Raw genomic sequence first — 17,005 nt, forward strand, 5'->3', positions numbered from 1 at the left:
TGACCTTAGAAAAATAACAAAAACAACTGATTTATTAACTTATTTAAGAGAACGAGTCACTAAACTAATCAAGCGGATGGTAAGTAAGGACTAAGAAGTTTAGACAAAATCTCCCAGGCAGATGCTAGACTATCCCTAATCATTCGAATAATGTGCGAGGACCAACCTTAATCACTCGGATGGATGCGAGACTAACCCAAATCAGTCGAATATTAGTGCAAGGACTAACCCTAATCTCTCAGGTGGATGCAAGACTAACCCTTATTAGTCGTATAGTGTGCAAATGTTACACTTATTAGTTGAGTGACGTAAATGTTACAGTACGTCATGTTCCACTGAGTGTAAGGATCTTGCGGATCTGGGGACCGGTAAAGTAAAGTCTACCCTACACTTATTCTTAAACAAGTTTGGATAAACAAAACAACAATTAGAATATATGTTAAGTGATTTTTGTGGATTTTTCTCTGAATTACTACAGAATTTGTATCACTTGGTATCGTTTAATACCCTTGGTAATGCATGCTTTATTTTGGTCGACGAATATCGGAAGGCACTATAACCCTTAATAAAAAAAATCTTGAAAAGTAATCAGAAGGTTAAATGTAGGAGCGTTACGTATGTCCTTAATGAGGTGACGTAGTTCAAGTATATGTGAGCTTTCACCGATTACCGAACCTTGCATGTTTGGTGATTTAAGTTGATGCAAACTTAGTTCGTGGCAGCTTAAACTTGTTCATTTCATTTTTTTACTTGCCTCGATCATTTCCAAAGTATACTTCATTTGCCACGCCAATCCAAGATTTGTTAAATAGTTTTTCGCCTGTTAAATTGCAGGACATGTTGACGTCATACAAAAATACTTCCCCTAGGAGATAGGATGACTGAGGCATTGACTTACAAATCTCCATTGTCTCTGACCAGGTGCCGGAATTGCTTGTCCCTTTCGATGAAATACACAACAAAAGATAATTTTAGAAATAGTTTAGATTAGATAATTACTATTTAAATCCAACTCAGCAATATTTTATCCACATTTCAGTGGGAATAGTTTTGAAATACAGTAAAATTGTGGTTAAATAAATACCATCTGCCTTTTGACATATTGGAGGGTGTGATTGAGAGCAAGATTCCTCAAAATAAAATGAATTGTTTGAAGCTTCTGAACACTGTATAGCGACACAAAAGATACCTGGTTTTCTGACATTTCTTGTTTCTATAAAATATTTTAAAAAATCATCCGTTGTTTATATATAACGGTGACAATACGTTTTTGCTTTAAAAGATAAACAATCAAATCACTGATCTGAACTCATATATGTATGTAAGAGAAGACATATTCCTTCATAAATATTTCAATGTTATATTGTAACAATTTTTAAATGAATTTTATTTATACATACCAGATATATATACAGAATAAGTTCCAATGCCTCCACATTCGTTAAAATATGGCTTGTAATTACGAGTACCAGGTTGCGAACAAGATGCGTTACAGAATAAAGGAAAAAGTGCACTTTCTGTCGGGAGTTTTTCTAAGCATCTACACAGGTTACCCTAAAATACATTTTTAAGTTAATGGCATAACCAAAACGCATATTATGAAAAGAAAGAAATGAAACAAAACAAAAGAAATAAAAATAATAATAATTTTAGGAAGTATATATATCATATCTTTTTACTACTTTTAAATCTGTCACTTCTAATTACAGTATATTTCTTTTTTAGTTGTAATTCTACCTTTAAAAATTTTGTTGAAGGAGGCTCTTTACACCACTTTTTGATGGCGTACAACACAAAACTTAAACATCCATTGTTTTGTCCATTTTTTTTCTCGTGGGACGTATTGTTCAGGTACCTTTATCATATGAACCAGATCTTTAAAACGCTTAAGAAACAGATTAAGGTTCATTGATACTCTTATAAGAGAGATAATTTCTTACAGTATGTCAAATCTATAAACGAATAAAAGACACTAACTCGTAATGATATTAGTGCCTATTATTCCTTTATAGATTTGACAGTTTGAAATGTTTTTTTTGTCCAATTTTGCTAGAATTTTTTTTTCTTATAAAATGCATTTGTTACGGAAATTCTATAAGGTTCAAGCAATAGTTTTATAAGTGAACAGAGGGTTTACATGCATGAAACTTAACATGCAATAATGAAACATTGAAAACAAAGTAATTGATTCATTATGCATAAACCAAGCAGGATTGTTTTAAAGCAGAAACAAAAAGAAAGCAACAGCCAAAAATTGCGCCAAACAAGTAATGTGCAATGTCATAGCGAAGCAGTGAAGTCTGTCACTATCGTGTTTGTATGGAAGCAATTCGAGTTAAAATCAACAACCTTGATGAAATAAAAAAAAAGATAATTTACTTGCATTATTTGCTGTACTCTTGTTGTTTATGTACTTGCTTTATCGAGGAATTTAAAGCTTGCATCTTTATCTTAGATGTAATGTTGCAACGTTCCTTAGTGTTTTGAGTATTGGGTAATTAGGAAAGATAGCTCTTGAAAGTGGACTTTTTGTACCAAATATTTTTTAATTTGGAATTTTCATTGCGTTTATACATTCTTCATTCAATTTTTCATACATGTATGCTCTTCTTTTAAAATACATTCTCTGTCTCTCTCTTTAGAGCCCACTTTCCTAATAATTTATACACGAATAAAGAAGAAATTGACATTAATTATTGTTAGAAGAAAACTTTTTTTCTTATAAAAGTAATATCCGGTTTTTTGAAGTACACCTGTTTTTTCAATATGTGGACATGTCTAAAGAAAATGTCCATCCTTTGATACTGAATGTCTGCAATTCTAGTAATAATAAACTTGAAATTAAAAATTTTAAATCTGACTAAAATCACAAAAAAGTTGATATCATAAGTCGTGAAAATGAAATATAGAATAAACTGTGGGTGTAATGAGCCTCCTTAAGACAAGGAGTACATGTAACCTACCTTTATTGCAAATATAGTAAAATTGAAAGACATGCAAATTTCTTGGCAAAATCCAACCGAAGTAGAAAGCCCTCGCATTTTGTAAAATGGACTATATGCCTCCGTTACATTGTCAGCATAACACCCTAGAAAACATTTCCATATTTAAACGTTGATATATCTGAGTTGTATTGAAAATTGAAATCTGAATTCCAAATCTATCATTTGATAGTAATTACTTAACGAGGCCCGATCTACTTGATCTGCGCATACGTTTTAACGCAGCGTCGACTCATGCACGTCACAATACCCTTGACTGCCGTCACAATTGAACTCGATAACGTCACAATTAAAATGACGTCAAATTGCGCTAAAATGTTTCGCCGATCTCGCATACCTGGTAGCTTTACAGACTATGCATTGATAGCTGGCATTTCTATTATTTTTTAATATTTAAATTAATAAACAACTTTGGATCCTAGTTAATTTTGAGGGATCAATTTTTTCGTACAGATTCATTAATTTTATCCTGTTTTATTTCAAATTGTGCGTTTAAAAAAAACACTGCAACTAAAAGTAAACGAATTTAGTCTTTCTCTTTGAACATGTTGAAGTGTTTATACACACTCTTTTTATTGCGGACTTAAATATGCATGGATTATCTTCAGTTTTTTAAAAATAAAATAAGTCTATAAATCATTCAAATTGAACTCCCAAAATATTTTATTTTTCTATATATTACATGATATTAGTAAAACTCGCAATTTTGTCACCTTTACCCCCCCCCCCCTTCTTCCTCCCTCTACCCCTTTTTTCCACGTAAAACAACGTCACGTGTTTAGAAGAAAATAAAGTATTGCGAGAAAATTATTTCATAATGTAAGAATTATTTATTTTTTAGAAACTAATACAGTATTGCAATCGTGTGTTGGTGTTATGTAAACCCATTGCAACCTATAAAATACGTAGTTGGATAGAATAAATCCAAATTTTGTGTTTTGACATGTCTCCTTTTCACTGCAATAAAGGCTACCTCCAATTTTCTTTTCATTTTTTATAAGAATGATGAAAATTGCATGATATATGTGAAAAACAAAGAATTTCATCATGTATTTTTTTTAATTTGTAAATTTCTTTGTCTTTTGAAAAGTTTTAGTATGTAATTGTGTATAAAAACACGAAAAATCGTCCACATCTTGACGGTGCCCCCATTTCACTACAATAAAGGCAAGGTAACACAATTTTATTCTAATTTTTCTAAGCATAAAACATACAAGTATATATTTCAAAGAATTAAAATTTTTTATCATTCCGTTTTCGTAATTTTCAACTAGATCGGGCCTCGTTAAAAATGTGCATATAAATTTCATAATTAAAATAATTCCAATTAGAAAAATGGATTGAAAATGAAGCATTCAAAACCCAAACATTTATTGTCATTAGATAAATCATGAAAGCTCATTGAACACAAAAATGGGGATAATTTAATGTACAAACGCATGCTCTTTTTAAGAACATTTTTTGAAACAAGGACAATTTAAATCTTTTACAAACAAGTAGTAATTAGTAAAAAATATATTAACCGTTTTGTCATCTCTTTGCAAGTTCTATTGTTGATATAATGACCTTGCATTTGTCTTTATATACAATCCATCATCAAGTTGAATAATAGCTGACGTTTTTCATACAAATTTTTCGTATATTATTTCCAAACAGAAATAACTTATCGATAATGACAAGGAACTTATGTACATTTTTAAGGCGGTTGTGACCGATCACAAAGGAAATGTGTGTCATATTGTACCTCAATCATCCTTCAGGTCCCGATTTGTACTATAATTTCAATTTACTTTCGAACCTGATTCATCTTCATTGTGTCACCATGTATGTACTGCATCTTTCATTTAAGTGCCTGAGTGTAATGCTTAAGGTAAGTTTCGAAGTATGCGTAACTTACATGTATACATGTGGGGTGTTAAACATTAAAAAAAACACATTGCATTTGGGGAATCACCTGCCGAATTATCATTTATTTTAACACGTTCTTCCACTGAATGATGGAGACCGCGGAAAAAGAATTGAAAACTGATATCAACCTTGCAACTTGCAAAAGCTAAAATTTGCCACAACCGCTGTAATTTGCTAATAGTAAAATGCACTTGGTTCAAGTTGACAATTTGCAAGTCTGCAAACAACGCAATATTGACGCAATTAAATGTATACATGCCAGTAATTATAATATAAGGGAATTATAATTTTTTACATGTAGTGATAAAAATGACTAATAATGAAATTATGATGGACATTTTACAAATTTAAACGTAATGTTATTTGAAACAATTATAAATTTGAAATTTTGAACATGTTGACTTTCCATATCCACTCAATACTTCGTACATTTATGTCTATTCCTGGAGACTTCTACCCCAATTCTTTGTTTGTTTGTGTAACGATATGTGCTGTTATTCTGTCATGTATTAATTATGATCGGGTTCGTTGTACAAGAAACATGTGGGTTAATGTTTACTGTATAAACGTTACATGGTGTCAGAAGTACACGTGCACCCTATATTTTGGTGAATGCTGTCCCTCTTCTTCGGCATAAATAACGGAGATGGTGAAAATCAGGTAGAAGGTGTTGCAGCGGTCCCGCAGAGAGTGTATGTCCCAACAAATATTCCGTTTTCAGCGAAATTGGACATTCGAGGCAACTTAGTTACAAATTAGCGCCATTTTAAATAGGTATGGGAGAACTATGAAATTGCAACAGGACTGAAAGATAAGAATAATGAATTGCGTTTAGCAACTTTTTTGACATGCTTAGGTGCAGAGGCATTATCTGTTTACGATGGCCTCAAGTTTGACAACGATGAAGATCATAAAGATATCATCAAAGTACTATAAGTACTGGAAAACTTCTGCAAAAGTCAGACGAATGTGATATACGAACGATACATGTTCAACGAAAGAGAGTTAAATGAAACTTTTGACAGCTATGTTGCTTCATTACGCACGCTTGTGAAAACCTGTCGATTCTGTTGTCTAGAAGAAGAAATGAATCGAGATAGGATTGTGCCTGAGATTAGAGACAATCATACAAGAATGAAACTGTTACAAGAGAAAGGCTTAGACTTACTACGTTGTGTTGACATTTGTAGAGCTAGTGAGAAGTCAAGTTCACAGCTTCTGGCGATAGAAGAAGTTCAGTTCGTAAAGAAATCTAAAACAGTGTCGGATAAACAGAAAAAAGTCCAAGAGACAAACAAGAAGTAAGTTGTGAGTACTGTGGTTTACGACACCGTAAGGATAAAGCAGATTGTCAAGCTTATGGCAAAGAGTGTTCATCATGCGGACGCAAGAATAAATTTGCCCGTGCGTGTAAACAAATGAGCACTAAGCAGCAGAAAAGGTTCCGACATGGCAGAAGGCCACATGCAAACAAATAATCGATCATTACATGATTTGAATGACTATTCATCATCCAGTGTATGAAAATATGTTCTCACCGTCGAATTCGAAGAAGTACACAACGTCAACAAGAAAATAAAGATTACAGCTCAAATGCTTATCAATATCCAAACCGTACAGTTTCAGTTGGATTGTGGATCTAGTATAGACGATGTATAAGAAGCTGTGTAAAGACCATGAAAACCTGACAGAAACTGATATGACTTTACTTAGTGATGTACAACAAGAGTGAGACGAAGCCACAGGGGAAAAGAAGGTTGACTATTCGTAATCCAAGAAACAGAAAAAAAGTACAGCATTAAGTTTGTGATGAATATCGGGGATACAATCGATGAAACTAATCAATGTGAATGAACAGAACTTTTTTGCACAGATTGGTGGAAAGTATAGTGAAACCACAGAACCTCTTGGCAAAGAATATTTGAAACAACAGTATCCAACATTATTTGATGGATTTTGAAAGCTCGAAGGAGAGTTACACCTTAGGATTGACACCACCATGCAACCAACAAAGATTCCCACCAGGAAAGAACCACTATCGCTCAAGTCGGATCTAAAGAAAGAACTTGATCGGCTACAGAAACTAGGAGTTATCTCTCCAGTAACGACTCCAACTGACTGGATATCATCTATGGTTATAGCAAGGAAGTTAAATGGGGCTATAAGACTGTGTATTGATCCTAAACCCATAAATGCAGCACTTCAGAGGAATCATTACCTCACTCCAACAACAGAAGATATTCTACCAGATTCAGCGAAGGCCAGGATCTTTTCAGTGGATGACGCTAAGAACGGATTTTGGCATGTCCTGCTCGACAAAACCAGTAGTTTCTTAACCACATTTGGAACACCCTGGGGACATTACCGTTGGTTGTGGATGCCCTTTGGCATAGCATCGGCAATAATACTGCAGTATGCTGCATCGCAGAATAGATTAGGGACATGTTTGATGCAGGACGGACATCCGGTTGTTTATGCTTCGAGAGCATTGACCCAAACAGAGTGCAATTATGTGCAAATTGAAAAAAGAATTGCTGGCTGTAGCTTTTGGAATTGAACGTTTTTAGAACTACACCTATGGTCGTCACTTCAAAATAGAGTCAGATCATAAGCGTCTTGAAATTATCTCTAGGAAGAGTCTCGTAATGGCACCAAGAAGACTTCAGAGAATGCTATTGAGACTCCAGAAGTTTTATTATGAGATATCTTACAAGAAAGGTGCGGAAATGTATGTATCAGATACTCTAAGCGGAGCTTATCTATCAGCATCAGGAGAAGATATGGAGAAAGCAAGCATATTCAACATTAATCAGAAAAGCTACATATCAATATCTGAAACAAAGATCCTAAATATAAAAGAAGCATCTGATCAGGATAAAACAATGAAGTTGTTTAAACATGTCATCAAGTCTGGATGGTCAGATTGCAAGGAGGAACTTTCAGATAAATTACAGTGGTACTTTCCATTCAGAGATGAAGTTGTCATCCAGAACAGCTTAGTATTTAAAGGGGTTAAAGGGGAGAGAGTCGTAATTTCTGATAGAGTTCGCAGAGACATTATTGAGAGGGTTCATGAAACGGATATTGGAGTACAAGGATGCCTGAAAAGGGCACGAGAGACAGTTTATTGGCCTAATATGAACAGTGACATTGAGAATTTTATACAGCGCTGTGAGATTTGTAGTTCATGTCAGCCTGACCAGCCTAAAGAAGCCACGATTTCACACGATATCCCAAAGAAAGCCTGGGAAAGAGCTGGTTGCATTGTGACTTATTTGAGTTTGACGGAAGTGACTACCTTATATGTGTAGACTATTTCTCAGATTTTTCGAAATAGACAGACTACATGGAAAGACTGGCAAGGAAGTCATCACAAAGATGAAAGCTCAGATAGCGCATCATGACATTCCGGATGTTATTATATCGGATAATGGTCCGACATTTAACAGTAGAGAATTTCAGGATTTTGCTGAAAAGTACGACTTTGAGCACAGAACATCATCTCGTTACGCGCAGTCAAATGGAAAAGTAGAAAACACAGTCAAGATTGCTAAGCCCCTGATGCGCAAATGTGTTCTTGAGAAAAAAGATCCTTTCTTAGCACTTTTAGACTGGAGAAATATACGAAGTGAGACCATTTGATTTTCAGCTGCAGAAAGACTGTTTGTCAGGAGAACCAGGATTAGACTCACACTATCCACAAAGCAGTAGAAATCTCATTATTCCAGTGGGATCTCCAGGAAGCTGTACAAGAGGAAAGGAAAAGAAGCTAGAACTATATTCACGGCACAAAAGAAATGCTGAAATTACATGCGGCAGACACTGTAAGAATTCGTCCATTCGGGAGCGAGAAGTGGTGGACAAAAGCACAAGTAAGAGACCAAGTGGATATCCATTATATTCCTATGAAGTTTGTACAGAAGATGGGCGTGTATATAGGAGAACATGAAAACATCTACGGCTTAGCAGGGAATCATTTGCTAAGGAAGACATACCAAGAACCACCAGTTTGTTCCCTTATGTAAATAAATACTTTTTGGAGACTAGTGCGTCTGCTACATGTAACAAAGACATGGATAGAGTGGACACCCCAGTTCAGAGTACATTACAAGCACAGAACACACCGGTTGTTGACAAGAGTGTCACATCAGCCAAAACATGTCCTTTACCAAGTGCAACATCTGAAGTATAGGGCAAACGTCATACAAGGAGTGGACACGAAATCAAAACTCCACAGAAGTGTCAGGGTTTTGTGTGTTATGTTGAGTGTTTTGTGTAGTAGAGTAGATAGTGCTCAGATCATAATAATACCTTGTCTACCTCAGGTTTCCAAAGAGATCTTGTCATTTTTCCCATATTGCTTGTAGTTGCATGACAGTTCGTTTTGTTTGTATGTTTTTGTGTTATTGCAAGCCCAGTAATAATCTTGACACTCATTCGTTCAAATTTTGGACACTATAGACTATTATGGGATTTTGATAATGTTAATGTAAAATTTCTTACATTTTAAAAAAGGCTTGGTTTTTACATTTCATTACATTCATAATTTTAAAGAAAAAATCTTGAAAAAGGGGATGAAACGATATGTGTTGTAATTCTATCATGTATTAATTTTGATCGGGTTAGTTGTACAACATAGGTTGATATTTACTGAATAAACTTTACAGTGTAGATGTTTGTTTTTTGTATTTTTTTTTATTTATTTTATGTGGTAAGGTAGATACTACACTTGTTATCTTGCTGCTGGGTTCAGTCCCGGGCATAGTCACTTGTTCATATAAATGCCTGCCGGGATCAGCCCGAAGCATATATTGATTTACACTTATGAGGCCTGCCCGGAGTGTTGTCTTTGTATGTTGGCCTCTGGCCAACTTAAAAAAATCATTGATTGATTGTTTGATTGTATATTGTTTAACGTCCCTCTCGAGAATATTTCACTTATATGGAGACGTAACCGTATACCGATGAAGGTACCGATCAAATTTTGACCTTTACTCGGCACTCAGGGCCATTGAGCAGTAAAGGATCTTTATCGTGCCAACGTCTGCCGCTTACACGGGGCCTCGGTTTAAAAAGGTCTCATCCGAAGGACCTGCAACTTTAATTTCGAAGTGCTGAGCGCATGGCGAAGGATTAGTTGCTTCCCATTTTATATCGACCTAATTCAGTCGCGGCCGAGAGTCGAATTCACGACCTCCCGAACACGGAGCGAGCGCTCTACCGACAGAACTACCGTGAACGGTGTTTACTTGATTGTACTACTGGAGACCAGTCTTGATTATATACTGAACAAAAAAAGAAAGGTATATATCTAAAAAAATAATTCGTTTAGATGTTTTACTTAGACTTTTACAACAAAACTTCCTATATATGAGACCTAAGCAACAGTCAATTGTGATGAAAAAACCCTGATCATTCAAGCGGAACACATTTTAACTCTAAGTAAACGCCCGTGCTCTAGAAGATCAGACCACGTGTATCCATACAATTCTTGGCGTAGAAAATCCTTGTCTTTAGTCCTCAAAGAAAATCTAAAATTTGATCAAGTTTCTGCGTTTTTTAAAATGCCCCAATTGTCCAAAGATAAACGTGAGCGTTCCATAGGGATGCTCCAAGCAGGCATGTCCCAAAACGCTATTGCGGCGACAGTCGGAACAACTCAGAAGACAATAAGCCTACTCTGGAGACGTTTCCAGACCACCGATCAACTAATGACCGGTCCCGCAGTGGAAGACCTAGAGTTTCCACCCTTAGGGAGGACCGTCAAATCCGTTTGCTCCATCTTCGAAACAGATTTTTAACTGCGGTAGATTCTGCGCACAATGCTTTAGAGAGGAGGATTAGCCCTTAGACAGTGCGAAACCGACTGAAGCATTGCAGTTTGAGAGCCCGTAGACCGTACAGAGGGACAGGACTAACAGATAAGCACAAGACCTCGCGACGCTTTAGATTGCAAGACTGGTCCAAAAATACTCTTCAGTGATGAGTCTCGTTTTAGTTTGAAATTTGCCGATGGAAGAACCCGTGTCTGGAGGAGACGTGGAGAGCGTTTTGGTGGTTGCTGTGTGACGGAAGTAGACAGATTCGGGGGTGGTAGTGTGATGGTTTGGGGAGGAATTTGTGGAGGAAACCGCACAAGACTTGTTGTAGTGAACGGTACGCTGACAGCTCAAACATACAGAGATGAAATTCTTTCTCCAGTTGTACTGCCGTACCTTCGCACTGGTCCTGGTTTAACATTCCAGCAGGACAACGCAACAGCTCGAACAACCAGAGATTTCCTGACTCAAAACAACGTGAATGTTCTTGACTGGTCCTCAAAATCTCCGGATCTCTCGCAAATTGAACATGTTTTGGATGAGTTGGGTAGGTGAGTAAGGATAGATACGCAGACCCCAGCCACAGAGTCTCTTGCAACTGGCCACAGCACTGGAAGAGGAGTGGAATAATATCCCGGGACACGTAATCCGACGATATGTATCCTCTATGCGTCGCAGATGTGTCGCAGTACTGAATGCAGGCGGTGGTCACACACGGTACTGACTTGTGAAATGCAATTAAACCCCCAGGGTAGATCGGAGAACTGTTCTAGGCAAATGTGTGTATTAAAATGACCTTATTAAAAAGAACATTGTCTGACAGTTGTATCTTGTTATTATAACCCAATAATGTTTTAGATTCTATAAATTTTAATCAATTGAAAATAAAGTATTTCTACTATACCTTTCTTTATTTGTTCAGTATATTATAGAGTCGAGCTAAAAATTTTTGTTCATGAGAAGATGAAAATGGAATGAATGACCCTCAAACACCAAATCATTAAATTTTGTATTGTCTGTGTAATATAAAACTTTTTTATTGCAGCTTTGTTCTTGCAGTGTTAAGAGATTTAACAAAAAGTTCGGGGACTATGTACTCTGTGCTTTCAAAAGTATATCAAACATGAGGATTTTTCCTCAGATAACTTAGGTTGAAAAAACATATCAATATTTGAAGTCGTGCTGCATGGACATATCAATGCTTACTAAACAATATTTATTTAAAAAGTAAAACTCTTTGTGGTTATTCTATAAAATATAAAAAAGAATGCTTACTAAACATTTTAAGATTCATATTGATGTACCTAAAGCGGTCTGAATTTTATGGGGCTAGTACATATACATGTAGTTCTATTGGTGTTATAATATTAAAGTAACCTTATTTATTTTTCATTTGTAATCTCTAGGTTTAGTCTTAAATATACTCACCAACAATTTTGATCCAAGCTGAGTTTCGTGTATATAGGCCTCTCCAAAAGTTAAACGTTCCTTTGGCATTGATTTGTTTAAAAGATTCGGTTCGTAAACTACTATTTTGTGCTTTACATTTCTTTTGTGCGCCAAACCAATCCAACGATTCTTGCTCGAATGATAATATTTCTGTATAAGAATTAAAATTATATTGTTTATATGATCTATACAATATATTAAGTTTTAAAGGACATTGGTGATCAATGCAAAGAAAGTTCGATTGATTTTGTAACTTTGGGGTTAAAATTTGGATAAAAACTTTTTCATCAATGCATTGAGCATATTGATTAACTTTTCCGTTCAAATTTTTGTTTGATGCACCGATCAAAAAAAATATTACATTAATTTCTGAAATCTTTGTCAAAACATCGACAACGACGACATTTCCATCAGAAAAGCTCACTCAAATCTTCGGCTCAGGTGAGCTTACAATTCAACAAAATAAAATTTAAATTAAAAAAAATATTCTAAAACAATATCGTTCTTTTGAATTATTGTACTGTTTTAAATCTTGCAATAGTAGATTTCGGTTTCAAAGCAGTTTACTGAATAGAATCAAACATTTTATTTTATGTATTTATCTATTTATTTTTGTTTTTAGAAAATTGTGACGTGGTGATATGTACATCAGTGTTATACATCTCTTTGTTTTTACACAGTTACAATCAAAAGTAATTTTCACATCTATTTTTATTAACATCTGCAAATCTAAATTTCATTTCAATAATCATTGAAAATATGTATGAGATTTAAGTTAAATTTATTGCTTAGTAATGTATGACTTTGCTCGAAATAGTTTGTGTCTGTAATATTATAAATTCAAAATGTGTTTTCACTTTTGCTAATTGAGAACTCGACCTATTATATATTTGGTCCGATTTGGGCATACTGCCATCATTGATGATTATCATTACTACATACATTACCATTATAAATGTTTATAACAGAAAACATATAGACCAAAATCGGTTATCATGTATTCATATTTCTTCTCCCTTTCTTCAGTTTGCAAATTACTGAATTTCATTTTTCTTTTTTAAACATTTCATCATTATTTTTGGAGTTATTGAAATCTTTTGAAAATATTTTATAATATTGAAATTTAAGTAGAATTTCATAGAGTGAATGCATGACTAAATCAAAGTTAAGCACACTTAACTTTGAGTTAGATTATAATGATCCTGATAATAATTCTTTCTGTTATCGAAATAATATACACTTAATTCAGATGCATTCAGATTCAGAATTTCATTCGATGTCAATCAATAGGTATGAAACTGTATATTATAAAATTAAAGAAGATATATATTTTACTTTTGGTTTGTTAAAAAGTGTGTGCTAAAGTAAAATACCTCTTCTGGCCAAAAGAAGAACATACACGTGGCAGACAAGAAGAGGGTTTGTTAATTTCATATCCGTGTAGCTGCTTGGTAAGGAAAACAATATATACCCTGTAAAAATGTTGTAAATTGATTATTTTTTAACCAAAAAATTTAGCTATCAACTCTTAATTGTTATGGTAAAACATTGTCTGTGGAGAGCTGAGAATTTAAACCTGCACTCAGCACTCAGGATCGTTTAGTACTAAGGATCAACCTACAACGACAAGGAACATCGATTGGAAGGCCTCAACCGAAAAAAGAAACAACTCTCCATACCTCGCAGTGGGATTCGCTAGATATAAGGAGTAACTCCTTACTTCTCAACTTAAGTGCAAACGCTTCAAACACTTTTTAAGCACTTTCTCTTACTAAAACAAAATATTAACTCCATATCGTATCTATAAATGCTTTTGTTGTCCCGAAATTTTGTACATTATAGGCACACCTTTACAGGTAGAACTCTGGTAATACATGTACATGTAATTAACATCGTTCTCAATCTCAAACTTTCTGAAAAATCTGTTCAAGTTAAAGATAACATAACATTACGTTAAAATTGCTCTCTTGGGGAAAAACAACTTACCTTTTCAGCGAATCTTAAACAATGATATCCAGTTAGCCAGTGCCGATTATTACCAATCAATTGTATGTTTCATGATAAAATCTTCCTTGTTAAACACTTTTAAAAAGTATTTTTTCTTAATGCACTTTGTAACACAATATTTATGTTTCCTGATATGACATTATATAAACATGTGCATATAATTGCCTGCACAATAAAAGATTATTGATTTCACAAAATATTGAAAAAGGTTGAGAAATGGGGAAATGTCATGTTCCATTTCGGTGATTCACCCTCCTGTAATCAGTTGAAGATAATTGGAGATACACAGTAAATACAAGTTCCAATACAGAAATGCAGACATATACAAACAACTAAAGAAAAAAAAAACCTGCACGATATACTATTAAAGTTAAGTTTAGGGACAAGGAATAATATGTAAAGTAATTGATCACCAAAAAGGACATGCCCACACAAACAACAAAAACCACAAAAAATTGTAAACATGACATCATGCAGACCACTAAAAAAATTCTCAGAAGCGAGGTGGGGTGCCTAGGAGGCGTAGGTATCCCCTATCCGCAGGTCACATGTACATGTAAGCTCTCTCTATATAAACTAACATGTCGCCTATGAATATGTTAATCTGAAATTTTCCGTTATTTCACCAATCATGACAAGTATCAAAAATATTCAAAGGAATTGTAGGGTAAAAATTACTCTTAGTTCAATTTTTCTTAAGTTGTTCCGATGAAATAAATGACTGAATCCCATTCGAACCTGAATTGCAATATGTTAAGAACTTAAATACAGTTATTGTAGACTTTTCCCAAAAGCATTTTTCCCAATGTTGAAGAAATTAACGATATTACATCGACAGCAGTATAATGAATGAGGATATTTATAAACCAGAAGAAAACAAAACACTATAGATTAAGCGAAAAGACATACAATGTACAAATTTCTGGCTTATGTCAAATATGACTACTGTAACATCTTCTGAGAATACATCACTGATAGAGCAAAAAGTATAAGTGACAAGTGGTTATATGTGTAATTTCTAAAAGTGATGAAGAGTTTAAAAACATTAAAAAAACTAGTTAGCGTGAAATATATTTCACTGACTATTGAATTCATAATATAAAATAAATAAGTTAAAAAAAACGTAAATAACGTTTTATGTTGAAAACTTCAACTCTGATTTAAGAAATGAATGTAATAATTTTTTCTTTGATCGATGTATCAAAGGAAAAATTATTACATTCATTTCTTATCATTTAATTATGATTTTAAATTAATAAAATGAAAGTTTCTTTCAATTTTCTATTAAATTTATGTATCAAAAACAGTGCGCACGAATACATCACCATAACGTTAACGTTGCTGAAAATTCAAAATGGCTCTAACCATGCTAACGAAAAAAGTTATCAAATATTGTCGTGTGATTACCAACAGTCTCCAAAGTAATTTACAGTTCTTTAACACAAAAAATACCTGTTGTGTCATCCCCTATGGGTATATTTTCCCCGGTAAGTTATCTAAGTTCGTAAATGTAAAGGGAAGCTACTCAAATACCCTAACAGTTCTACGTCACAGAAATTTTGGATTTCATTTGCGCATCTTTTCATTTGAATTTCAAACCGAATATATAAATACTATCATAACCTGTCAATGCTGTAATACCTGAAAGAGTCTGCTGCCGATAGTTCAAGATTAAAGAATCCCATCCTCAATTCATGCAGTGTCGTTTTTCTCGATCACTCGTTTCCCACGATTTAACAGATTTTCGGTTTTCCCCGCTTTGGTAGCATAATAAAACATTTTTTCAGAGTTCTATTGTTTCATACCAGATATCTCAAAGTCAAACATGTAAGAAAAGTATGTCGATTAAACGATTTCTTCCCTTCTTTCCCGTAACTGTATTGTCGTCATGCAGACGATTTTAATTTGTTTAGGAAAGGGGGATAATTCAAAATGAAACGAAAATAAGTCAGGAACCTAACGGACAGGTTCCGAAATTCAGGAAAATATTTATTAAAGCAAAGGTATTTAATTATTTCCTTCAAAAAGTAACCTGGAAGCGGGGAATATACATTTTACCGACTGTCAAATAGTTCCGGCTGCTTAGTGCAACCGAACTCTAGATTTTATTGATGCAGTTATCAAAAGAATTTTTTATCCAATCAGAATCAAGTATTTTATAGAAATTAAATGATACATGAATCAAAATACCCTGCATATCACGACATTAATTTCTTAAAGTTTCGCTGAAATCGAGATACTGTTTATATCATAATCCTAACATGACTCTAAGGAAAGGAATTAATAAACAACCACAAATATTTCTTCTTTTAAAGAAAAATATTGGCCATTCCAGTCGCTGTAAAATCGCTAGGGAGGGGGCATTGAAAGTCTGGATGCAACCCTGAAACCCCCACCCTCACACAATTTTTGTTGCAGCATAGTCAGATTCGAGCTCTATAGGATAAAGAAAAAAAAGTAGTCTATTATGATTCACTACTGGACTTGAAATTCCCTGACATTCTGATTATTCTCTGAGAATCTTTGATAGACTCTGTACTTTCACTGTAAATCACTGTACTTGCCTCTGTACTTCACAGTACATTACAGTACAGAATCACTGCATTTCCTGGCACATCACTGTACTTCACAGTACATTTCCTTTGTACATCACAGTACTCTACAATACTACCTAGTACGCAGTCACTGTTTTCCACTGTATGTCACAGATTTTTGCTGTACAGATTACTGTACTTCACAGTACATTACTAATATTCCCTGCACACATATACTGTACATTACAGTACATATAAACAGTATTTCACAGTACACATTACTGTA

At 34.3% G+C, this 17,005-nt stretch overlaps 1 protein-coding gene across 1 annotated transcript; it reads right to left on the minus strand.

Moving 5' to 3' along the window:
* Positions 1 to 1,357: 1,357 nt before the first annotated feature.
* On the minus strand, positions 1,358 to 13,653 carry LOC134263485 (uncharacterized). The gene is made up of 4 exons (XM_062745835.1): positions 13,552 to 13,653; positions 12,158 to 12,328; positions 2,964 to 3,088; positions 1,358 to 1,554 (listed from the first exon to the last, which is right to left on the minus strand). Exons 1-4 carry the CDS (start codon positions 13,610 to 13,612, stop codon positions 1,387 to 1,389), a joined length of 525 nt encoding a protein of 174 aa, XP_062601819.1. The 5' UTR covers positions 13,613 to 13,653; the 3' UTR covers positions 1,358 to 1,386.
* Positions 13,654 to 17,005: the final 3,352 nt, after the last annotated feature.

This window comes from Saccostrea cucullata, unplaced genomic scaffold, assembly GCF_032062105.1.
Source record: "Saccostrea cucullata isolate Sc308-1 unplaced genomic scaffold, CSIRO_AGI_Scuc_v1 ctg335, whole genome shotgun sequence".
Classification (NCBI taxonomy): Eukaryota; Metazoa; Mollusca; class Bivalvia; order Ostreida; family Ostreidae; genus Saccostrea; species Saccostrea cuccullata.